Genomic DNA, 24,701 nt, shown 5'->3' with positions numbered 1-24,701 from the left:
TTAGTTTGAAACCCCTTACGTGTTCTTCCAGTGTAACCGAATCTGTGATAATGCATACTGTATGTGAACGCTAAGCCCTGTGCAGTATGTTGACGATGAAACGGTGCTTTGTGCATGTTCCAGTTGTGAGCATGACAAATATTTAACAATAGGCGTGAAGGCAGTTCATAGACAGGGCCACAGAAAAACAAGCCAGTGTGTCCATCTGTCACCCTCTCATTACCATCCACAAACCAATCCTATTTAACACCCACGTCATCCTACAGAAGGCCACTGCTGACTCTGTGAAATCGCTTACCTTCTCTGAAGCTGTTTGGGTTTTTATTGTGTCAAGTGGAAATACCGTTGCCACCAAAAATTTATATTTTTTGTAGAGTTAAAGGATTAATTTCTAACATTATGTGACAGGACTATTTCACATATGTGCTGATAACCAGGCTGAGCCCACTGAACATGACCACATTTTTTAGGACACAAGAAACTCCTAGATGTCTTTGGCCTTAGATTTTGTGAACAAAATAGGTTTGCTCAGCGGCAGCCAGCCATCTGATTGATGGGAAAGTGGGAAATCTTGCTTCCCAGAGACTCTTGGTATGTACCAACTGACAGACAAAGTTTAATGATCACAAGAAAAATACAATTATTATTTAATGACATTAAAGCATGTTATGAGTTTTACTTGCATGATAAATGCAACCATTACGACCAAATTTACTTTGCAAACTGCGTTGTGACTCAAAGTGAGAAATGGGATGATCAATGGTCAGTCCCATACATGTATGTATATATGTGTATGGGATTAACCATTGATCATATATGAATCATATATATATAGATATAAATGGGGATAAATAAACTTAATTCATACAAAGTTATGTCGGACAAAACAAATACACAACCGTTTTATTTTACCGTAAAGTTTAATAGTTTAGTTTTTGGGGGGTATTTGTTAGGCAACATAAGTCTTAATATATTGCTTGATTTCAATAAAAAGGCAGGAAATTTAAGGTTAACATTTGTTGTTTTTCATTTATTTAAGTAAAATTTACCAAATTAAACCAATACGTTAACAATAAATTATATGGTAAATTTCTTATGTTCGAGTTGTAAAATTATATTATTTATATAAATTCAATTTTGATGTTATGATATATATAATGTTTAATTCGAGTCCAAACAATAATGCACACAATGGTAAAATAAATACTAAGCGATTCTGGTTTATTTTCAAAACCTAAGAATTTGATTTTTGTAGAATATAGTATATTTTGTACAATTTTGATTTCTACTTGCTTAATCTTATTGGTAAGTGAAAGGTCAAATTTATCGAAGAAGGAGCGTTAAATGTGTGACGTTATCCGTTACTGACTGTGTCCTGACGTCCAGATAATGACATCATCGACGTTGAGCAGGCGCGTTGTTAAGTAATGAGCGAGAGGGGGAGACAGACTCGAGTGGAGAGAACGGCCGCCAGTGTTGCTGAAGCTTCTCAGGGACTATCAACAGGGAGTGCAACCGACGACAGAGCAAAGAGCTGGGGGTATGAGAGCCGCCAGAATCCGCTCCAATCCTCTTCAGTCCAGGCCCCTGTCCGACTGACAACTATCGGATCAGAACCTCCACTGAACCAGCTCTCGGACGAACCCAATATCGGGTGAGTGGTGGGTCGCGGAACCGAAGAAACCAAGGGGGAAAAGGGACCTGATTCGGCCGTATCAGAGTCTCGTATTCACGGCTTACAAGAGGGGGGGAGGGGGCGAGTTGTAGGGATGGCTATCTACACAAGCTATTCCAGTACATAAATGGGTGCGGTTAAAACTATAATACAAAATGTGGCGAAGTATAATATAGCGTAAACATTTAAAGCTCCCTTTAATTTCGACAATAGTCATGGTGCAGTGTCTACGTATCACGGTTCGGTTATCGTATTATTAGTACTAGCTTAACGTACTCTTAGCAGCTAACAGTGAACTAACGTATCGTTAAATGCCTTCGGTTGCTACTTTAGCTAATGTTACTTAAAGCGCCTGCACGCAGGCTAGTCTTTTGAAACAACATAAGTTAGTAGATTATAGGAACTGTAGTTAATAGTAGTTGTAGCAAATATAGTAGCGTAACGCTAAATCTTCTCCTCAAATTGCAATCAGGAAAGAGGAACGTAGCTAGTCTGACATCGGTCGTTACCGTTTAAAATATATTAAACTGTAACTTAATTTTGCAAGTCCTGTTTGTATTCATGCATGCATTTAGAATCGGGTCTGTAACACACAAGCTGATTGTAGAGTGACAGCTGCCAGAGTGTGAGAGGCGTAGTAGTTTTCATGTGACTGTGGAAATCCTCTGGCTTTGGGTCTCTGACCCTTTGGATTTCTCTCCTGAACAGGTCTTATTGTGTCACTCACATGTATGACAGTTTCTTTGAAGTTTGATGACTTATAAAGAAACATTTTACACTTGGAATTCAAGTTATTTTATAATGATGTATAAACTGATTGTTTAACCACAGTATACCTCCCCAGGACCTTGACTTGCTCCTAATCAGCAGATATGTAATGTAACATGTTAACCAGTCCACTGTCCTGTAGACCTTTTGACTGCTATAATAGCACATTTAATTGCAAATAGTAGGCTAATTGCACTTGCTTCATGTCACACAGGCCACCTTTGAAACATCAAATAATGTATTCTTCATAGTTTTCATGATGCATCTTTGCAACACTAAGTTCTTCATTGCTACACTTTTTTTAGAATGATAACGAGAGTTTATTTGCAAGTGAGAACCACTTGAACACAGTTTTTAATGCAATATTGTGGTTCAAAACAAACGTGCAGTTTAAAATTGTGTGTCTGTCACAGTTCCTGTACCGCGTAATTTATCAATGGCACTTACTGTGTAGCCTTGTGATTAATGTTGCTCTGTAGATCTGGTCCCTGGCGGCAGCACATGAGACACCCTCTTGGTGCAATGAAACCTAACCCTTTATTAAGCCAAATCCATCTGCCTCCATCACATCCACTGTGGCAGGTTGTCCTCTCATCAGCTAGAGTTGACAAGGTCTAGGGCCCACGTCTTACAACATGTCTGTTTCAGTTGATGTGTTCATGTGAAAAGGGCCATGCAATGCATGTTGTATTGAGATTGACCCAAGTTCACCTTTTTAAACAAGGCTCAGATGATCTAAGATGATAGTACGCCAGCCAGCATCACTGTTTAAGTAGTCTTTAGAGCAGACCTTGTGTCTGCGGCTCTTCTTTTAATCTAACTGGAAATCAAGGAAAGTAACTTCTGGGATAATTTATGTTGTGTAATAACAAAGGTTCTGGATGCAGAGGACTGGCCCTGCAGAATGTATGACTCTGCTAACGTGAGTTCGCATATCCACGAAACTATGGGTGGGAATCGCCAAAGGCCTCACGATACGATATCAATAGATACTTGTTACCATAATATCTCGATTTTAAATATATTGCAATAATTTGCCCTATATAATGCTTTTTTCCCCCAATTATTTTTCATAATTTTAAATTATGTCCCCAAAAGGAAACTTTGTCAACATCTGTTTTTATCTGGGAAAAAAAAAAAAATCTCTACTTGGTCATCTCACTTCAATTTTATTGCTACAAAAATGGGATTTTCAAGCAGACGAACTGACCGACACATAATAAAAGATTGATACTTAGCAGTAAACCTCTCAATACTATGCTTTATCGATTTTTGTTTGATTTCTTTTTATTGATTTTCTTTCCTTCTTTCTTTTTTTCTTTTTTTTACCCCCCACCCCTACATGAAACTGAGGTTTCTTAAAATGCGTTGTTTTACAATTTCTGAGTTGTCATGAGACTATTTCTATAAGGGGATGGGTATTGAGGCAGTAACAGTAATATGGGCTGTTTCATACTGCCTTATAAAATTGCAAATAGGTAACATGACTGGAAGTGAAGATGCAGCAGTGCAACGAGGGCCCACTGTTGCCAAAGAGGGCGCTGTTTGTTCACCTAGTGTTCCCAAATTAGTGAAGAGAAGGCAAATCTTAATGATTAAGGCGGCTCTGCGTTGAGACATTCTCGGCAGCACTTTGCTTTCTGAAGTTCTTTGCACAGAATTGTCTGAGGGCCTTGGCACAGATAAAGCCAGCCAGCGCTCCGCAGCCGCTCATGCCCTCCCTCCCTTGGCAGTGCTAGTACAGAACAGTGGAGAGCTTAGCGCTGCTTTTGCAGTGGCTGCACAATGTGGCGTGGTAGAGAGTGTACTAAATAAATAATGATCCTGCTCCAGCATCGCGTGTGCGCGTGTGTATTTCAAGTGGCAACTAGCATTTCTAGGTGGCCCTCATTTTGCCGTATTTATTTCTCCACGCTTTCCTGCTTTTGTAAATGTAAATGTAAATGTGCTGTATTTATATAGCGCTTTTCCAGTCTTAACAACTGCTCAAAGCGCTTTTACATCTACAGGGAACATTCACCATTCACACACATTCATACACTGTGGCAGGGGCTGCCGTACAAGGTGCCACCTGCTCATCAGATAAACATTCACACACATTCACACTCCGATGCGCAGCACCGGGGGCAACTCGGGGTTCAGTGTCTTGCCCAAGGACACTTCGACAATGACTGCAGGGGCGGGGATCAAACCACCAACCTTCCGATTGGCAGGCAACCGCTCTACCACTGAGCCACAGCCGCCCCCTTTTGCTGACCTCAATACCACTGTTGCGTCTTACAAATCAAGTTGTGTGTTTCTGCGGGCCAGACAGCTGTTTACTGATCAACAAGTCCTGCTCAGGCTGCATTCTCACACAAACACATGGCCAATTCAGTGTGTCAGGGAATGAAGGATCATCATGGTAACACTCTGAGAGGGTTGAGGAAATAAGTTAAATTCAGTTGAGTTGTACAGCAACTCATCCTAAAGTGTTTCCGAGTTAGTGGTGAGAGAGACAATTGGCATAGCCCAGAAGAGCTAGCACGGGGTTATTTGTCCTTTTTATAATCCTCTCCATTTGTCTGTTGGCGGCAGTGGTGACTCGCAACCATGGAGCTGAGAGTGGGGAACAAGTACCGGCTCGGGCGAAAGATAGGGAGTGGTTCCTTTGGCGACATTTACCTCGGTAAGTATAAATTGCCAACGTTTTTTGTTTTTGCATGTCTTACCCAACTTTCCATGTGTCTCCACTGTTATGGATCTTTCCACATACGTTTCTGGACTCTTTCTTTTCATACTGTACCATTTTAATATGTGTCCTTACCTGGGCACCAAACCGGATTTTCCTTCATACTCATGCATCGTTTGCCTGGTGCTGGCGTAATAGCAATGGCTCTTACAGCTTGTGCTTGTACTTTTGTGCATCTCCCCAGGTGCCAACATTGCCACTGGTGAGGAGGTAGCCATCAAGCTGGAATGTGTGAAGACCAAACACCCACAGTTGCACATTGAAAGCAAGTTCTACAAGATGATGCAAGGAGGAGGTAAGGAGCGAATATTGCTTTGACATGCTTTTATGAAGCATTCCTTTTGTCCCTGGCAATATTATAGAAGTGTGCACCCTGCTAGGCCTGCTGGGAAGATGCACAATGAATCAACTGAATCTTTTCCAATTGTGATCTAAATCCGTCTTAGGTAAAACCACAAGGCATTTTCAAGAAATTGAGCATCAAATGTAAAATGTAAAAAAAAAAAATATATTATTATTATGTCAGATTTTGAATTGTCGGTGTACTATTATAAACAGGTTTAACAAACGGTTTGCTGACTGTGTGGTTTCTAGTGGGTATTCCATCGATAAAATGGTGTGGTGCAGAGGGAGACTACAACGTGATGGTAATGGAGCTGCTTGGTCCCAGTCTGGAGGACCTTTTCAACTTTTGCTCCCGGAAGTTCAGCCTAAAGACAGTCCTGCTCCTGGCAGACCAAATGGTAGGACACAAACGCTTGTGTAAAGTCCCAGGCATTAGGACCGGAAGGTTTCACAATCCCTTGAGTTAAAATCACACTGTGTGAAACGTTCTGTGTTTTAACGTCGTACAGACACATGATGTTTATGATCTCATTTGGTCATGTGCATGATCTACTTGACTCTGGTCGACTTGATTTCTGCTTTATCTATCTATAAAATTACAATGCACATGACTCCCCTAAGGTGTCTTTAAGATTGTTGATGTTTTGGTCTGTGCTGCTCTGGTGCGTTCAGTGTACTTTATAATTCTGGCCTCTTTGTAGCCTGTGCTGGCCTAGATACTTCATTTCATGCATAGCTCTCTCAAACACAACTTCTCACCTTTTTGTTCTATCTGCAGCCAAGTTGCTGTGTCAGTCCTCTATACGGGTGTTTGACTCTCCACTTATAGCCTTGGGGTCATCACCTTCCCTTGTCATGTCTCTATATATCCTGCTGTCCTCCCTTGTCCTCCTTTATGCCTTAGTTTGCTCATGGTATTGATGTTTTGAGTGCACACACGGCTGCTCTGTGGCTTAAGCTTTATTAGAACACAAGGACAGTGCTGGTTTGACAGCATGTAAATTGTGACCCTGTTGTGCATTCATGTCACCATGACACTCTTCATTGTAGGGATGTCACAAGTACCGATACCTTCCGGTTCTAAACTTAGAAAACAACGCCAATGCCCAATTTTTTTTTTAGCACCATAGGCACCGTTAAATAAAGTAGCCTGAAGCTATCTGTTAAGAAGGAAATTAGCCGACTCGGCGTCCTTCTGGACTCTAACCTGAAACACGGTAGTTTTTGCACAGTACCTTTTTGAAAAGATGCCTGGAATGTGTCTAGCTGTTGCACTATGACCATTCATTGCACTTTATTATGTTTTTCTATTCTCTATTGCACATGTTTTGTAGGTCTTGTTATGACATTGTCTTGATTTAAATCTAAATAATTTTTTTTAATTAATAAGTTAATGTTTCAAGTTAAAGTACATGGAATTTCAGAAACTTCTTTTTACCGTGGGATCGAGAATTGTTTTAGTTTACTGGTGTTGGCACCGACTACTGAATTTCTGGTATTGTGACATCCCTACTCCAATGTTTCCTTTCTGTGTACCAGATATTTTGTTATGTATATTATGTTGTGTGCTGCAGAACCTGACAATATTGCCACTCTTTGTCTCACCTATCTTTTTTTTTAGATAAGTCGCATTGAGTACATCCACTCCAAGAATTTCATCCATCGGGATGTTAAGCCTGATAACTTCCTAATGGGGCTTGGCAAGAAGGGTAACCTGGTGTACATCATTGACTTTGGCCTGGCCAAAAAGTACCGCGATGCCCGCACACACCAGCACATCCCTTACAGGGAGAACAAAAACCTGACTGGCACAGCACGCTACGCCTCCATTAACACACATCTTGGAATTGGTAAGATACACAGAGCATTTACAAAAATTTGAATTGCTTACTTTTTTATAAACTGGTGATAGATTAGTTACTTGGAATTGTTGGTAATTGTCCCTGTGGGGAAATTAGTTGCAGCAGAAATCGCATGGCATTTTTGACAAGAAAACCAAACAATAATGACCATCATTTTAGACATATAGACATCACTACAAATAACATAGACCAGAGCACTCACAAGTGGGGGGGGGGGGGGGGGGGGGGGGGGGGGGGGGGAAGGTAGGTCTGGACCCCCATGCACAACATTGGATTAGATCATCAGAAAACAGACACACAATGTCAGGCAGTTCTGTTATAGCTCCAGTGTTCAAGCTTTCTGGATAGCCTTTGAGTTGATAGTAGGGATTTGTTTGTTTTAAATTATATGTGCTACTGCCATGGCAGAAAGGTTGTCTAAAAGTATAGATAGTCCTGATTAAAGCAAACAGAAATACAAGCAAGATAAGTCAAAACGGAAAGACAATATGAAGTTTGTTTAAAAAAAAAAAAAAAAAAAGAGGGAAAAAAAAGATGCCACTTCTCTACCGTTTTTAGCATCTCACTCAATGAGTGGAAGCCCTCATGTTGCTAACAAAAATTCCCCTTGTTATGATGCATGACATGCATCCATAACCTGGAGGTGTTATGTAGCCTCTTACTGCAACATTACTTCAATCAATCAATCCAGTAAATAAGTGTAAAATCCATACTTTGCTTCCACTTTTGCAATCATAATATAAACAGTGTTCAAATGCTTTCTTTTTCTTTTCTTTAAATAAATAAAAATAACGTACAGTCAAGCATTGTCTGATTAACAGGCTTCACAAGTTACTTGTTGTAAGACGCATCACAGGAACACCTTATATTTTCTACATGCAATGGGGATTGGCAGAACATGCAGGGGAACGTGCCCACCTCAGTAACCCACAGACACTGAATAAAATGGATCTTTTGTCGTAGCACTGAGCCAACATCCTTCAGGTTCTCCCTCTGCACTCTCACTATTTTCTGTCTACAGAGCAGTCCAGACGCGATGACCTGGAATCGCTCGGCTATGTCCTCATGTACTTCAACCTGGGCTCCCTCCCCTGGCAGGGCCTTAAGGCCGCTACCAAGAGACAGAAGTATGAACGAATCAGTGAGAAGAAAATGTCCACACCCATTGAGGTTCTTTGCAAAGGGTACCCTTGTAAGTGATGTTTCTGCGGTGCTGTGATTTTGTGTTCTGATTGCTGTTGGGGTTGTGTGTATTCTGAGATTTTCCTCATTATTGTTTTTGCTTGTTAAATATTCTCCTATAGCTGAGTTCTCCACATACCTGAATTTTTGCCGTTCGCTCCGCTTCGATGACAAGCCAGACTACTCCTACCTACGACAGCTCTTCAGGAATCTGTTCCACCGTCAGGGTTTCTCCTATGACTATGTCTTTGACTGGAACATGCTCAAATTTGTAAGTTTACAAAGTGTTTCAAAGTGAAGTATTGATGTTTGTTGTGATGCCAAGTCGCCACTTAACTTTCTTCCATCACAGTGCTAAAACACCTCTTGCTTCCAAACGGCTTACAATATAATACAGCTAATTCAAAGCTATATTTTGTTAACGGAATCGCTTTAATGTGGCGGATCTCTCGTATCAGGGTGCCAGTCGAACAGCTGAGGATGGGGATCGGGAGAGGAGGACGGGAGACGAGAGGGATGAGCGTATCGGAGGAGCCCCGAGGGGGTCTGCATCGCGGGGCCTGCCCCCAGGTCCCAACCCTGCAGCTGCCAACAGAGTCAGGAACGGACCAGAGCAGGCCATCTCTAACCCTGCCTCACGGGTTCAGCAGTCTGGTGCGTTTTCTGCTGAATTGACTCAGACTCCTGCTGTCTATCAGAACAGAATGCTACTATGCTCACACGGCAAAAAAAAAAAAAGTCTTAAATATCTGCATCACACGTGGTCAATTCTCTATTATATTAACATTATTTCAGGGAACACGTCGCCTCGGGCCATTTCTCGTGCAGAGAGGGAGAGGAAGGTGAGCATGCGGCTCCACCGCGGGGCTCCTGCCAACGTATCATCCTCTGACCTCACAGCCCGTCATGACCAATCCAGAATTTCCACATCACAGGTGAGAAAACCGTCCTGGACCCTTTGGTGTGACACTGCCTTAATGGAAGAAAACAAAAACATTAATTTCTGAAAATGTAGTGAGTTGAAGTGAACAATGTGTTGTAGTTATAGTCACGTACTAAAGATGTCTTATGAAATCAATTGCCGATGTTATCAGAATAGTTTTGTTATGATCCTCAGAGTCTCTGACTCTTTTTCTTTTGCAGGTCAGCGTGCCATTTGAGCACATGGGGAAGTAGAAATATTTGGCTCTGCATGCACATGAAACTGACAGGTGAGATCTTCATTTCACTCATGTATTCACATGCTGACTGCAAATATACACCACTTATTAATACCTTGCCTTTTCTTATGACTATTACTCCACTGTTTGCAGGGCTGCAAGGTATATTTATCGCTCCAATTTATTTTCCTTTTATTCTTACCTTGTCTTATGAAAAGATGATTGCCAATGGACACATGGATCTTTGGAAAAGGACCGTAAATCTTTAAAGGACCGTAATTCTTCAAAGGATCCAGAGAAGTACATGGCAGTATCCTAAATGCACTCTTTAATGAACCCTTTTTGCTGAATGGTGGACCACCACGTCCCCACAATACAAAAAGCAAATGAGTGACAGTCCTCCACCATTTTTACTCCAAGGTTGCTCATACCTGCTCCACTTATCAAAAAATGTCCCTCATTACCTTCTGTTTGAGAAATGTGAAGATCTGTTCGCATCAAAGAAGCAAAACGGTATCAGGGACACGCATGTTTCTCGTCATAGCTCAACTTAGTGATTAATAGTACGTACTTAGTAAAGATTTTTTTTCAGTTCAACACCGCAACACATTGGTGTCATCTTTAATGAGGAAATCTTAAATTGGAGCTTGTTATGAGTTTCCTTTTCTTTGCTTTTTTGAGAGAAATAACAGCTAAAATAAGAATGGGGAGAGGTAGGTGAGAGGCTAGTGGACAAAAAGGCAACTTTGAAAAGGATAAGTACGTGATGTTTTAGCTGTTGTAGAGTAATGTTTCTGGTGAAGTAGCAGTTGGCGCTTGCTTGCCCTTCATCCATTTTCTGATGATTTGCATACCTTTACTTAAAAAGTCACCAAAACTCCACCACCCCTTATGTTGCCTGTTTGGACTTACGTGTTTTCTTTGGTTTTAATGTGGACGGGTAAGGTGAAGAACGACAATAGATGAGACACTCCAAGTCTTGAGGGATGGTCCTCAGGAAATTCTCAGTGTATTTGACCAGAGACCATAGCTGCCCGTTTTGGCTAACAAATAGTGGCTGCAATTTTTATGATTGTTCTTAATGTTCAATTTTTATTTTGTTATCGGAGGTCATAGGGGAGTGGGCAGGCTCTTTTAGTGAAGTCTCTTAGGGGGGAAGGGACATCAATGATTTTTTTGTTTAATTTACTGTAAATATTTTTTTATTTCCATGTAAAGCCAAAATGTGGTTTTGTTTTACAACATAAAGTTGAAAAAAAGTATACTAATGACGTAAATTGGGACTGGGTTCAGAATTTTAAGCATTTTAAAGTACTAAATTGTGGTATGGGCTACGGTTACTTTGCCAGCTGGGTCATACAATATTTTGTTTGTGTGTGAGATACAGGGAATTCCTGCTTAAAATACAACTTTCATTTTGTCTATAGACTGCTTTTATCCCCTCTGCTATTTATGTTTAAACTATTTTTTTATGTGTCTGAAATAACTTTCTGTCCATTTGTTCTTATTTTTGTTTTCATTTTATCTTCGTGTAACTTATTAGAAGTAGCTTGTTCAGGTTATTTCTTTGCCTGTCCCTGTTGTTGTTTTTGTGCTTCAAAGGTTGTCCACCTCATACAACACATAGGGCTTTTAATCATCCTTCTGCAAAAATGATATGCTAATAGTTGGATGTCACCTTTTGGATTTTAACCTCCAGCAATTTTGATGTCGTTCAAAGGAAAACATAACCGATGCAAATGCAGGGATGTGTACATTGTGTGTGTGTGTGTGTGTGTGTGTGTGTGTGTGTGTAATTACTTTTGTACATGCCACCATGACCCAGTAGCATTGTAACTGTTGGGAATGGTATAGAAGAGGTTGAGGTGATGGGGATTTAACTTTATGTATTGTGTACTGATATATTGTACAGTTCTTTAACACACTTTATTTACAACAGTATTTGTGTATATTTTATGAAGTAATAAAAATGAATAATGTTGCTCACAACTGACCTTTCTTTATAATTTTTTGCTTTCTGCTGCGTGTAAACAATTTTTCTGTGTGCGTGTGTCTGAGAGCGAGTGAGTGTGCGCGCGTGAGCGAGTGAGTGTGCGCGCTTGAGTGTGCGTGTGTGAGCGAGTGAGTGATGGGGTTTTAGGACACAACGACGTCTAGGTACAGTTACGTCATGGTCAACGAAGACCCGGAAAAACAGAAATTGTTACTACGCATGCGCCGAAACCGGAGTTGTCGGTGGGAGGCTGCAGGCAGCTGCTGTTTATACAGTGAACTGGGGATGTGGATGAAATAACGGTTTCTAGTTTATTAACTAGCTTCGGATGGAAAATGAAGAGCTAAAACCATTTTTTTGTATACATTTCGAAATTGTAACTCTGTGTGCTTCCTAAAAGCGTGTTAACATTTATTTGCTTTGTTTTGACTTAACGGGGATAAGCAACAGCAAGCTAGCGCCAGGCTAGGAAAGCTAGCTAACATTAGCTAGCATCGCTCGGCGTAGTTGATGCCCAGCTGTCGACAGTTGCCAGCTTGATAAAGACAGGCAAGTTTATGGTATTCAAACAATGATGCACTTATAAGATAAGTGGTTGGCTGTCGTCTGATTATTATCGCTAGGTCTATTAACTTTTTGTTCTCCAAAAAGATTTGCAATCGACTTGAGATGAGCGAAGTGATGCTTTGATTCAAAACCAGCGCAGATCAAACAACTGCAGAGGAGGTAAGTAGCTAAAACAGCATGATGGAGTCATAAGTATATAACATGATTTAATTATTTATTTTTTAGATTAACGTGCTTTCTCAACTCGTAGACTCATTTAAATGTAATAATCGAAAGCACAGGTGATCAGGTTAATATTGTCGCCACTGGACTTTTTCATTAAATATGTCACCCTTTCTTTAAAATGGAGCATGAATTGTGGTCACTGTTAATCACTGTAAAGTAGCCCTAGGGTCTTCAGTGCCTCTGAACACAGCCTCAATATCCAGATGCGTTACATTATGTTTCAGGCTTCTCCTAGCCTTAGGACGTATGGTGGCCTGTCACATAGACGGCTGATTCGATTGAGGTCAAAGTACAATACACGTTTTGAAACCTGCCCACGGGTGCAGTCAGCAGGATTGATGAGTTGCCTCTCTTTTTCTCTTGTCTGTGGCCTACTGCGAAGCCCTTTGTTTTGTTGCTGAAGGTGCGAGCTGGTGCTCATGATCGTCGTTGTTACTTGTATGCAAGAACACACTAGACCGTATATTGATTTTTTTTATCATGATATGTAGACAACCTGTTTTGACTGATAAACATACATCCAAGGGAGGGTTGAAAGTCATTGTGAAAAATAGTTTTCATTGTGAATGATTAGATTATCTCCTTCCTGGAATCCACACCGACACACTGGCGTAGTTGAAGAGGTGATAGCACTAAGGGATCTGCAATGATTAGATCATGTTGTTGTTGGTGGCACATGGATTGTATCTTTCTGGATGTTTTTGATGTTGCAAGCTTCAGTTTGGCCATACCTATTTTTATTGTTCCAAATCAGCGTGTAATTATGTGATAAAATATTTCCCCTTCTTACAAATAATTCATGACATTTTGAGCCGTGGGTATTTTCCTGTGGAAGTGATATATCTTCCCATTCTGATGATATGGCACAAACGCAGCAAACACAAAAGGGTTGAGTTCAGTAAAAACCCAATAAAGACAAATCAGCAGGTTTTGGACTCTGCAATGCTGCACCTTTGGCTTAGTCTTTTGACAACAAATGTTGAGAAACAGTGAGGCACAGAGATATGACTTTAAGCCACTCAACACTGGAAAAAGTTATCAGACTTTCCCAGCTGAACCTCTGGTGATGTAATGGCTCCTTTTTTATAAAACAGATTTGTGGAGAGGAACAGATAACAGAACAGTTTAGAGTATACATTTAGATGAGGTTGCATTGCATTCCTGCAATTGTTTCACTTATCAAAATCAGTTTCATGTGAAGAATCTTTCTTATTGCCGCATGGGCGGCCTCAGTCTCTTGAGCCTGAACTCTGGTGCTGATTTGTGGGAAGGTGTTTCATTACTCTGACGAAATATGTTTGTTTTAGTGTTATTTGTAGCTACACTATATTTCTTCTTTCCACAGCAAAGCACATGATAAAAGATTGGGAGAAATTGGGTCAGCAGCCCCCAGCACATTGCTGTCACACTGATTTGCTGTTTGAGTGGTCCCCCCACCCCTCTCATGTGTTGGTGTGTGTGGTTCATACACATTTGATCAGCCTCTCCTCACCCACCTACCTTATGCCTTGTCACGTGTTCATCTCGCTTCATTGGTCTTTCCACACTATCTCTTTTGCACTGTAGATCTGTGCAATGTCCTACTGTGCTCTGAAAGAGGATGTTGGCTTGAGATGTAGTTCTTAGACTGTGCAGGCCTGTTGAGATGCATTTACACATTACAGTCATTTGTTCATCTTTATAATCTGGAACATGCAGCTGCTTGTTGTAGTCCATAGGCTACTACTTATAGTATTTCATATGTTTAGGTTAAATTAGTTTGCATTACCCAAAGAGCATTATCTTTGATTATGTCTCATATACACCCTTTGTTCATACAGATGGGTCAACTTTGGCGGCGAGACATTGCCCTCTCAGAGAGTTTGGGAAATGACTCTCCTGTCGGCTTCGCCCCGGGGCCCCCAGCCACGGTGGCTCCACAACAATCCAACTCCTCCTGGTTCCCAGAAGCCCCAGTGGTCACACCAGAAGAGCCAATTTTCCTCATGACATCCACTGCCCGAACTATTTCAGGGTTTTTTGTTTGGACAGCTCTTCTGATCACATGTCACCAGGTAAGGAGAGCATGACATTTGGAGGTTATAGATGATTTATCGGTCAAAGGGGTTCAAATTAACTTAGAACTTCAAGTTTTCAGGCTCCACAATTGATTATTTTGTCCAACAACTATATGTGTACTGTCCAAGTACCTAATAGAAGTTTTTTTTACACTGTACTATTATCTGAACACAGCCATACAAATAGCTTTTCAGTAAGAGCAACAGTAGACACTCTCACACCCAAGACCATTTTTCCATGAGCTCCTGTTGATCTAAGGCTCTATAGATGCATGTTCACACACTAAAAAACCTTCAGGCACTCAAAGTTCACATCCTGTGGGGAAGACAGTTTTTCCATGTAGCTGGTCCACACTATGTGATGCACATTGGCTTAACGCTAGGATATTTATGCTTAAAACACATCTGTTGTTTGTGTGAATATAATGAGACAAAATTGTTATGAATAATAAAAGCTGTGAAGACTATATTGTTTTTAGGGAAGTTTACCACCAGAGTAAGAAGCACCTCTTATGCATTAAGCATCAGAAACATATGCTATAAAGACTAACTCTCTAACTATGTGCCTAGTTTTTTGGGGAGGGGCATCGTATGCCTCTATTAGATAGCCAACATTAGAGAGATGACAGGAAATGAGGGGAGCGAAAGATAAGGAACGAAATTCAACACATGTCCCTGGTCAGAGGTATTGCAATACATAGTGAGCGTCTCAACCCCAAGGCCGCCAGAGAGCCCCCACCTGCCAGGTTTGATTTACTGAGGTTGATAATGCCCCTTGAAACCCACCCAACATTTGCCAAATACCTAAGGTAGCCGAGCCATAGGAAAGGACGTGTGGACGTTCAGAAGTTGTTTTATTTGTGCAACAGAAAACTCAGATTGGACAGATAGTCTAGCTAGCTGTCTGGATTTACCCTGCAAGGATCTGAGGACCAGGTAACCATAGTCCTTTAGAAAGTTTAGAGTGCCAACACAAAGAAAGCAGAAGGTGATGGACATCTGGCTGAAAATGAGGGACGTCCAGCATAATTTGTGGTGGAAACAGAATAATCCCAGAAATGAAACGTCGGGGATATAGACTATAGTGTGGATGATGTGAGAAACATTTCTGGAGAATGTTTAGTGTTAGTGGTGCAGATAAGTGCAGTATAGTGCATACATGCTGTTTGCCTTATTTGTTGTCAGTTTATCAGCCTTCATGTTACAGTGAAAAATTTAGTAAGCTTCCCTTTTATTTAAGGAAGACCTACTCTAACTCGGCTTAGATTAAGGATTTGTCCTCCATTGTTCTTAACATACAGGCTTAAAGAAGAGCCCTATGCCACTCTGGTGATTCTAGCTCGACTTCGACATGAAAGGGGCTGGGTTTGTGTGTCGGTGTGTGCGCGGAGGAGGGTCACTTAGCAACAAGCCCTGTGAGCGGAGTGCACTGTCTTGCTTGGTGTATTGTCACCCACCGTTTATTTCACCAAAGGTGTGTTACTGTTTGCAGACCAGGAAAGGTGATAGGTGGGACATTGTGTAAGCGGAGAGTAGCCGGATGGAGCAGACAGACAAAGGTGTTGTTGACAAAGGCCCACCCTGTTCTTCCTGCCATCTACTGCTCTCAATAGGAGTGATGAAAGCCCAGTGTCAAACTACCCAAACAACTCCATGTGCCAGTGCATGTATACACACACACACCCCACAGTGCTCGAATGTCCGACTTAGGCAAATGTACACTGGCTGTACTCTAGGCTGGCTGTATGGACAGACTAGAGCCTGATGAGAACATACATGCAGGTTTTATGAGATAGATAGATTCCTATGAGAAGGAAGCTGATAAATATTCCCCTTACTTTATCTTTTCCCATCTCGCTTTTAATCTGCCAAATATGTGTTGCTGTTCCAAAAATGTACAACTGACAAGACCTAATTTTAGGGAAATCTTTTTCACATTTCACACAATTGTGAATATGTACAGTATGTTCTGCATCCTGCAAAACTGATATTCATCAACAGACAAAAGCAATTCAAAACAATCCAACTGTACTGCATCACTGCTTGTGATCTGTGACTACATAAATAGGTTACTTTTGACAGTCGTTAAAACTCCTTTACTGGTTCAACCCATATACATTATATGTTCCATGTACTGCATGTTTTATGTGTGTTTGTGTAAATACAAATGTTCTCATGAGCATGCATATGTGTCCCAGTGAGTCTTTTTGTCTTTCTCTCCTTCCTTTTGATTTAATTTCACTTTTAGCTTATGCTGTATTTCTAGCATGAGTATATGATATGATGCCATCAAGAAAAGATGCTGCAGGTGCTCCCTTAGCAACTAATAGCAGGCTGATGCTGTAGACAAGTTACACATTCAAACCTGCTGTTTTGGTAGTGCTCATCCAATAAAATGCTCTCACTCCTAAAGAACGTGCTGCATTCAGTCACCATCCACACAAACACAGGGAGATACAGTGGTGTAGTCTATGTGATATGCAGGTACAGTATACACAGCATACCCACTAAGAAGGCTCTAAGAAATGCTCATTGACACGCAACAAGAAAGTTTCCATTATGTTTTTAATATATTTTAAAGTGTCATCCGTGTTCTTTTTCCTCGCATAGCCTAAATAAAGGTATTTCCACTGTAAATTGGTGCATTAAAGTGTCTTCCATAAAAGGAAGATGCTCAAAACTTCCCTGGGGAAAGACACCCAGACCCCCACTTCCCCAAAGGCAGATTCTGGCCCATGTATAAATGCCTATAGACTACTACTATAGACTACACCACCTGTGTGACATCTAATGACATCAGATGTCAGAAGTGTCTCTGTTTCAGGCTTTGGAAATGACTCGTTTGCGCACCACATCTGTTACAGAATCATTAAAACATTAACATTGAATAGTTATTTGCTATTCACTACCAAAAGCACATAAATGCTTACTCATTGCCAATTTCATAAATAATAGTGTCTTTCACGGGAGCATTGTATAAATTATGCTGTTAGATTTCTGACTTTTTCCTTTCTCTGTTCTCTTTAGATCTACATGCATCTGCGTTACTACAGCTCTCCAAATGAACAGAGGCACATAGTTAGGATCCTCTTCATAGTCCCCATCTATGCCTTCGACTCCTGGCTCAGCCTTCTCTTCTTCACCAACGAGGAGTATTACGTGTACTTTGACACAGTCCGAGACTGCTACGAAGGTGAGTGGAATGAGGAACGCAGTTCAATGCGCTGGAACACAAGCATTTTCCGCTGCAGGCTGGATTATGTGCTGCCATACTTGGCATGCAAACGGCAGATTATTCACCACAGCGGTGGGAGCGAGAGGTTTGTGTTCCAATGTGTCTTTTGACTCCCAGTAGAATTAAGAGTTTGAGAATGTATGTGTTGTGATACCCTAGTGGCAGATGGCCTTTGTAGTGTCTTCATTTACAAAGGTTGCCATCTTTGTCCTCTTGTCTCCATGGCCTCTTGGGATTGCAGGGGAGGGGGAAAGCTGTTTCCTAGCAACTGTATGAAAACCTGTGAGCACATCATTGAGAAGACTTTTAAATGGCATCTCACTTGTGAATTTATATATTGTAAGCTCGTTCTTTATCTTATCAGACTATAAGGCCTCTACTGTCTTTCTTTCTCACATTATTTTGAGAATAATTAAAAATAAAGCAAGCAATGATGGAGCATAGCCTACTATAGTTATTCTGATGGCAGTTTGCTTTTATTATTCTAGTGTTACACTTGATGCCAAACATCTGGTTTAAGTGTCCCCATTGTAAGGATGTGCTTGAACTACTGGTTTGATACTCCATTTAAAGCCTGTGACTTGGATTCAGAACTGGTAATGGGCATCATCAGCATCACTGTTTTACATGACATTTCTATAGACTCAATTAATTGATTGAAGATCGTGCTTGGCAGATGAATCAAAAGAAAACAAAAACAATGGTTAGTTAAACCCCTGCACACAATAATAACACCATGTCGCGTGCCACGCCGCTGTGAGCAGTGGAAGCTAACAGTGTGGTCAGTCTGCTATACTCCGTTGTGTCTTGTAATGCGTGTACAATGGGTGAGAAATGGCATGAAACAGACAGGTTTATAGTGCCATCCACTGCAGGGCAAAGGTCAAATAAACACATTGTTATACTCATAGTTACTCATGCTGGATATGTCTCTGTCCATATTACAGAATTAATAAATAAACAGTGTGTGATAGGAGAGGTTACTGTTTAGATATGACAGAAGTGACAGACAACTGGCTTTAATAAGGTACAGCAATACAATGGTGAGCTTTGTCTCCACAATAAAGGATGTAGATTAATGACTAAGACATGAATATGTGTTGTAGATCTTATTAGTAACACATGGATGGATATTTATGCTCTTAAAATACATGTTCATGTTATTTTCATCTGCCAGCCCCGTTCAAGCTGAATAGCAGTAAAAGCCCGTTTTAGAGGGAAGAAATATTGTATGTGTGACCTGTTATGCAACATTAACAAAGGCAGCGCTGTGCTGACTGTGTTCTGGCAGGGGTTGCTACAACCACCGGCTTGCTTTTAAACTCAGCCCCTTTAAGCCGTAGCGAGAGCAGAGGCAGTGGGAAGCTGGTATCTGTGGGTTACCCTTAAATGAGCCTGAGAACACCTGGGGCAGCCGATGAAAAAACATTCCACTCTCCCAGGGACACCAACTACTAGGATCAGTATGCAGTCACCTCTCTGCTGTGAAATGGCGAGCTCAGCAGTTATATTATAAGTGTTGACAACACTGCATAAAACTAACCGACTGCTAACATGCAGGGTGTTAATAACATATTTAGTGTCTCCAAACCCACCGCAGCAATGTCAACATGATATTTTTGAATAAATGCAGTTAGTTCTGGGGTCCCTGCTCAATTACAGTGATGTTTTTTTTTTCTGTGTGTGACACTCTTTAGCCTTTGTCATCTACAACTTCCTGAGTCTGTGTTATGAGTATCTTGGAGGAGAGAGCGCCATCATGGCCGAGATCAGAGGAAAACCTATCGAGTAAGTCTCGCTTGTTCAGAGCTTCCCTTTTTTGATGCCATTCTTTTTTGCTGGTACAAATACTTGACAGTCATTTCATGTAAAAAAACCAAAATGCCTACTTTTCCAACCATTTTGATCCATATGAACTTTTACTGCCCTTTAGGTCCAGCTGTATGTATGGTACCTGTTGTCTGTGGGGAAAGACATACTCCATTGGCTTCCTCAGGTTTTGCAAACAGGTACCAATCACCCTCTCTTGGCTCATATAATGTACATTTTTTGATATTACTCAAAGGCTGTGCTTTATGGATAGAGGAACTGTCCATTGTTACATGTTTATTATTTATGCTTTACTGAAGGTATCCTCAAACAGAAACTGTTGTGTCAATGTTACATTCTCAGATACACTTTACAACATAAGTGTGCATGTTAATTGTCAGTAGGATTCACTGTACTAGTGACACTGACTTATTGATTTAATGTTAATATCAGAAATATGTCCTTAATATGATTGTTGACCTATGATTGATCTAACCTGTTGTTTTTCCCGACATCAGTCTTCTTTTTTTTGCCTACCATGTTTGCTTGTTCTCCGCTCACTCTCTCCCACTCTTGCTTCTTCAGGCAACTCTCCAGTTCTGTGTGGTGAAACCTCTGATGGCAATGATCACGGTCATTCTTCAGGCCTTCGGGAAATACAAAGACGGAGACTTTAAGTATGTTTCCACCACAACTGAGAGCAGATTGCCAATCACAGCATGGCCATCTCCCTGAGAAGGGTTTTCTTGTGTTCTGACTAGCTGTGGTTTGCACTCAGAAGATTCATCCCAAAGTCTTTTCAGACCATAATGGCTGAGCAGCCATTGGTTGAATCCAGATAATTCATATCTGTAATGAGTTGTCATTTTTTTAAATATAAAAAATAATAAATCTCTAGTTATGTCTACTGTGCATTTCTTAGGTTATTACTCTCTAATCCTAATTAGGCCCTGTAAAAAAACATTAAGAGTACTGTTCTACTGTCCAAACCTCCATCTTTTTATGAACCCAAAGCTGCATATTTATGTAAAAATCATTGTTCTTCACAAAGAAGAGCTACAGTTATTTGTCCAGATGAAAATTGTCTTAAAAAACTTACCTTGTGTAGGTTCCCGTTGATTGATCAGTTTGACCTCTTCTTTGTTTCCTCACTTAGACATTTGCCTTGTATGTCATTGCTAAAGCTCATTCTTTTGCCTGTCTCTCTCCTCCAGCGTTGCTAGTGGCTACCTGTATGTGACCATTATCTACAACATCTCCGTCAGTCTGTCGCTCTACGCTCTCTTCCTCTTCTACTTCGCCACACGTGAACTGCTTGTCCCATACAACCCCGTGCTCAAGTTCTTCATGGTCAAATCAGTCATCTTCCTCTCCTTCTGGCAAGGTAAGAAGACCGCCTTCTGAACTTGTTAACACATGTTTATGTGTGCATTATTTTGTTTAGCAGCCTCTAGATACGCTTTTATTCAAATGTTGCGTACCTTTCAAGTGAATATTCTAAAGGTCGGCAAAGGAAAATCAAACCTGCAAATATTCATGAGGGTGCAACAAGATGACATAGTGTAATTATAACAGAGCTTTCTTTCATTCATGAATAATTTAGTTTTCTTCTAGATGGTTTTTGGTTTTACTGCTGCCATTTTTATTTTTGGTTCACACCATCTTCACCTGGTCTGTTAATATAATAACTTTAACAATAAGTGAATAACTTTTTTCTTGTTCTAATCGGTGATTGTTACATTTTTGGGGGTCCAGTCTCACGTACAGATTTAGAATGCACACACGTTTTTGTGGCTGTTCTCTACGATTCAGGGATGCTGCTAGCCATCCTGGAGAAGTGTAGAGCCATCCCTCAGATCACCTCGGCCGGCTTCTCTGTGGGCGAGGGAACAGTTGCCGCTGGTTACCAAAACTTCATCATCTGCATTGAGATGTTCTTTGCTGCTGTCGCTTTGCGCCATGCCTTTACTTACAAGGTCTACATGGATAAAAGGCTGGACTCATATGGTGAGGGGTTTTGTTTGTTTGTGTGTGTGTGTGTTTGTGTGTGTGTTTGTGTGTGTTTGTGTGTGTGTGTGTTTGTGTGTGTGTGTGTGTGTGTGTGTGTGTGTGAGATCTGTCTGCTCTGAATGTGAATGGTTCTCGATACAGACTGATTTCTGCCGTCTAACAGAACTGATCTGACCTTCCTCTTTGTGTCCCAATCTTTTTTTTTTTTTTTTTTACTTTGAATCCTATCTTTAACACTCTTGAGTCTCTCTTTTTTTCCTTCATTTTGACTATCCTGTGTTCCTTGTCTCTCCCTATTTCTCTCTTCTTCACTGCGCTGCACCGAAAGGCTCATTTCCTATCTATGGACCGTATGGTAGGTCTGATGTTAGCTGTGTTTCTACATATTTGTCCCAAGTAAAGTGCTTTTTGTTTGCCTTTTTGTGTTTGATTGTTGTTGAATGTCCATTTCAGTTTACACTTTTAAAATCGGGTTGTTTTTGTTTAGTTTCTTTGTTCATTTTGCAGTCAGTGCATTCAGGCTTTGAACATTTTGTTTGTCTGACGGTTCCCTGGCTCGGTGTTCCCCCTCCCAGCCAAAAACATTTGTGTTGAGAAAAAAATGAGGTGCTAATATCTACAGTAATTTAAATTAGTTATGTAAACAGATGTTAAATCATTTTCTTCCTTAAATTATAAAATGAGCACACATCTTGACCTCCAGTAATATCATACTACCCACTGTTGCTTTGTTATATAATCTGCATGTCTATGGCATTCAGAAAACGGTTTATAATTCATTCCATCCTGCAAGATTTTTTTGTGTGGAAAATTCAGTTAGAAGGAAACATAGTTTATAGATTTCTCACTCATATTTCACTTTGATACCTCCCTCCCTGCTCTGCCTCTCTTTTTTAATATTCCAACCTCTCTGACTTACCTTCAGGTCGCTGTGCCCCAATGAAGAGCATCTCCAGCAGCCTGAAGGAGACCATGAATCCGGGGGACATGGTCCAGGATGCCATCCATAACTTCTCCCCAGCTTACCAGCAGTACACCCAGCAGTCCACATTGGAGCGAAGTGGGGGGCCACCCCTCTCCCGTAGCCACAGCAACCTCAGCACCCGCGGGGACAACGAAAAGACCCTGCTGCTTAGCTCCGACGACGAGTTCTGAGACTCAAACACACACTCACTTTACGCACGTAGTCCATATTGATTTTTTTTTTTTTTTTATCACCTTTGTGAGACAAATCAGATGTTTTGTTGTTACCTTAACATAGAAGATCAGATTTGGTTTCCCCCTTCTTTTTTTTTTACATTAAAATGAAAAGATCTGATTGTTGTCAGACTTCTGGAGCTATGGTTGACAGACTGTGGGAAGGGATTGAGTGTTTTTACGAGGAACGAGAGGTAATAATTGTTAAAGTAGGAAAAGAGGATGGAAAGGTTGTTGTCAAATTTAATCAGGGAGAAGAGAAGTCATGATGTTTAGACATTATTACATTTATTAACCGGTCGGGTTGTCATTTGTGATGATGTCATAGAGGCCATTAATGACAGAACTACCATATCACATGGAAACACCGCAGCAAAAAAAGAAATGAATGATATAAGCTGTACGCTAGAGCAAATAAGGGCCATCTTATTCTAAAACACTTCATCTTTCAGTTATTATATTGATTCTGCATCCAAACTCCTCCTCATCCCTTTGCCAATTTTGCCTCTTACCGAAACATTGCCAAATATTGAAGAGCAGCCCGTGCTCCAGTCAATGAGACACACTGTCTTAAGATTTAGAATTGATTCATAGTCAAGCAAAGCTAAGGAGCCTTTGAATTGCCGGGCTTTATTTTAATATATAAAAATGTAAAACACTTTTTTATTTTTAAATGTATGACCTTGAAGGTTTTAATTTCAAAGAGTAGTTTGTTGGTAAAGTGTTATTCCAGAAATGTTCTAAATATTCAGTGTTTTCATTTTGTTGTGGTTTTGTATGAACAAGCAGCGCAAAAGTTTAATTGTATGACGCTGTTGAGCTCATCGCACAATGCTATTGTTTGTGTACCACTGAGGTAACAGCTGTAGGAGAGATTTTAGTGTGAGGCAGGGAGATTGGCGGAAGGAGCAAACCCACACAGATTACAGATTACTGAAAAAGAAACACTTCCCTGCAGAGTCGACCCAGCTGTGATGCGCTGTGGATTGTATTCCCATAATTAAGGGCAAAACACGTATCATGCCTGTCTCTGCTGGTATTGTTTATAAAGGCATCACCTCTATAGTGATTTACTCAGTCATTACAGACATAAGGCCATTTAAAGATGTATTGGGCCTTAAATCAGACTAAGATCACATATGAAAAAGGGAAATATGGGCATTAAAAGAGTGAATGCAAGATGCATAGATGCACTTGGATTTGTTCGGGGGCGCACTATAGCAGTGATGCATGTCAGAAAAAATCCTCACGCTGCCTGTTATCCTCTGTTTTTCCTATTAGTAGAGTTTCTACGTTATCAACTGATGTTTAATATGCGTTTTAGCAGGGGCCAGTAAAGAAGCTGCTTGTGGTCGTAGTTGTTAATGTTTGATGGCAGAGCACAGCGATATAAAAGCTGAGCAGATCATTGAGGGCAGTCTAAACACATTTCACAGAGTGACGAACACTATGAATGTAGTCCGGATGAAGAATTAATAACCGCATTGATGTGCGTCCTCAAAAGAGCACACTCTACTTTCTAATGAAAAAATTGTATTCACTCAACAGAATAATAAAAGTGTCAAAGTTGGTTTTCTGCTGTGACTGCTGACCCATAACGCTTCCAGCCACCTCTTCACTTAATGACATTACTTTTGTATCGGACATTCCACTGAACCTGCAGTGCTTCAGTTAAAGCCAAGGTTTAGTTGAGTTGTAACACTAACTTAGTTTTGAAAAAGTGCTATGTGCTGCCTTTTACTCTGCCCTAAGTTAACAGCATATCAAACTCAAGGATCTTGATTCCAAACTCTATCAAATGATAGCTTTGGTACTATGATTTGAAAGCTGGATGTTAATCACAAAGCTGAATATATATTAAATGAGGAAATATTATTCCAGAAGG

At 40.6% G+C, this 24,701-nt stretch overlaps 2 protein-coding genes across 4 annotated transcripts; both read left to right on the top strand.

The window, feature by feature from the left end:
* The first annotated feature begins 1,391 nt into the window (after positions 1-1,391).
* LOC117957473 (casein kinase I) lies at positions 1,392-11,712 on the top strand. The gene is made up of 11 exons (XM_034893236.1): positions 1,392-1,654; positions 5,021-5,111; positions 5,359-5,469; positions 5,769-5,917; positions 7,141-7,369; positions 8,403-8,573; positions 8,686-8,834; positions 9,022-9,217; positions 9,359-9,498; positions 9,707-9,774; positions 9,877-11,712. The coding sequence occupies exons 2-10, from the start codon at positions 5,036-5,038 to the stop codon at positions 9,737-9,739; spliced, it is 1,254 nt and encodes a 417-aa protein (XP_034749127.1). The 5' UTR covers positions 1,392-1,654; positions 5,021-5,035; the 3' UTR covers positions 9,740-9,774; positions 9,877-11,712.
* Positions 11,713-11,939: 227 nt separating this feature from the next.
* On the top strand, positions 11,940-24,059 carry LOC117957471 (transmembrane protein 184B-like). Of its 3 annotated transcripts, XM_034893234.1 has the most exons (11): positions 11,940-12,265; positions 12,368-12,442; positions 14,329-14,562; positions 17,593-17,758; positions 19,498-19,588; positions 19,734-19,809; positions 20,195-20,286; positions 20,824-20,993; positions 21,422-21,616; positions 21,948-21,974; positions 22,545-24,059. In XM_034893234.1, the coding sequence occupies exons 3-11, from the start codon at positions 14,329-14,331 to the stop codon at positions 22,772-22,774; spliced, it is 1,281 nt and encodes a 426-aa protein (XP_034749125.1). In that variant the 5' UTR covers positions 11,940-12,265; positions 12,368-12,442; the 3' UTR covers positions 22,775-24,059. The 3 variants fall into 3 exon arrangements, with proteins under 3 accessions (XP_034749125.1, XP_034749126.1, XP_034749124.1); XM_034893235.1 differs by lacking the exon at positions 21,948-21,974 and having other exon boundaries at positions 11,941-12,265; XM_034893233.1 differs by lacking the exon at positions 11,940-12,265 and having other exon boundaries at positions 12,366-12,442; positions 22,545-22,774.
* Positions 24,060-24,701: the final 642 nt, after the last annotated feature.

Source organism: Etheostoma cragini, chromosome 15, assembly GCF_013103735.1.
Source record: "Etheostoma cragini isolate CJK2018 chromosome 15, CSU_Ecrag_1.0, whole genome shotgun sequence".
Classification (NCBI taxonomy): Eukaryota; Metazoa; Chordata; class Actinopteri; order Perciformes; family Percidae; genus Etheostoma; species Etheostoma cragini.
The sequence above is the reverse complement of the archived record's forward strand: the minus strand, read 5'-3'. Positions and strand labels throughout refer to the sequence as shown.

Bases quoted from the DNA above. Each gene is read 5' to 3' on its own strand.
- LOC117957473 (XM_034893236.1), top strand. From the start codon at position 5,036: ATGGAGCTGAGAGTGGGGAACAAGTACCGGCTCGGGCGAAAGATAGGG. The intron at 5,112-5,358 runs GTAAGTATAAAT...GCATCTCCCCAG, and splicing joins CTTTGGCGACATTTACCTCG to GTGCCAACATTGCCACTGGT. The intron at 8,835-9,021 runs GTAAGTTTACAA...CTCTCGTATCAG, and splicing joins ACTGGAACATGCTCAAATTT to GGTGCCAGTCGAACAGCTGA.
- LOC117957471 (XM_034893234.1), top strand. From the start codon at position 14,329: ATGGGTCAACTTTGGCGGCGAGACATTGCCCTCTCAGAGAGTTTGGGA. The intron at 17,759-19,497 runs GTGAGTGGAATG...GACACTCTTTAG, and splicing joins AGTCCGAGACTGCTACGAAG to CCTTTGTCATCTACAACTTC. The intron at 19,810-20,194 runs GTACCAATCACC...TTGCTTCTTCAG, and splicing joins TCCTCAGGTTTTGCAAACAG to GCAACTCTCCAGTTCTGTGT.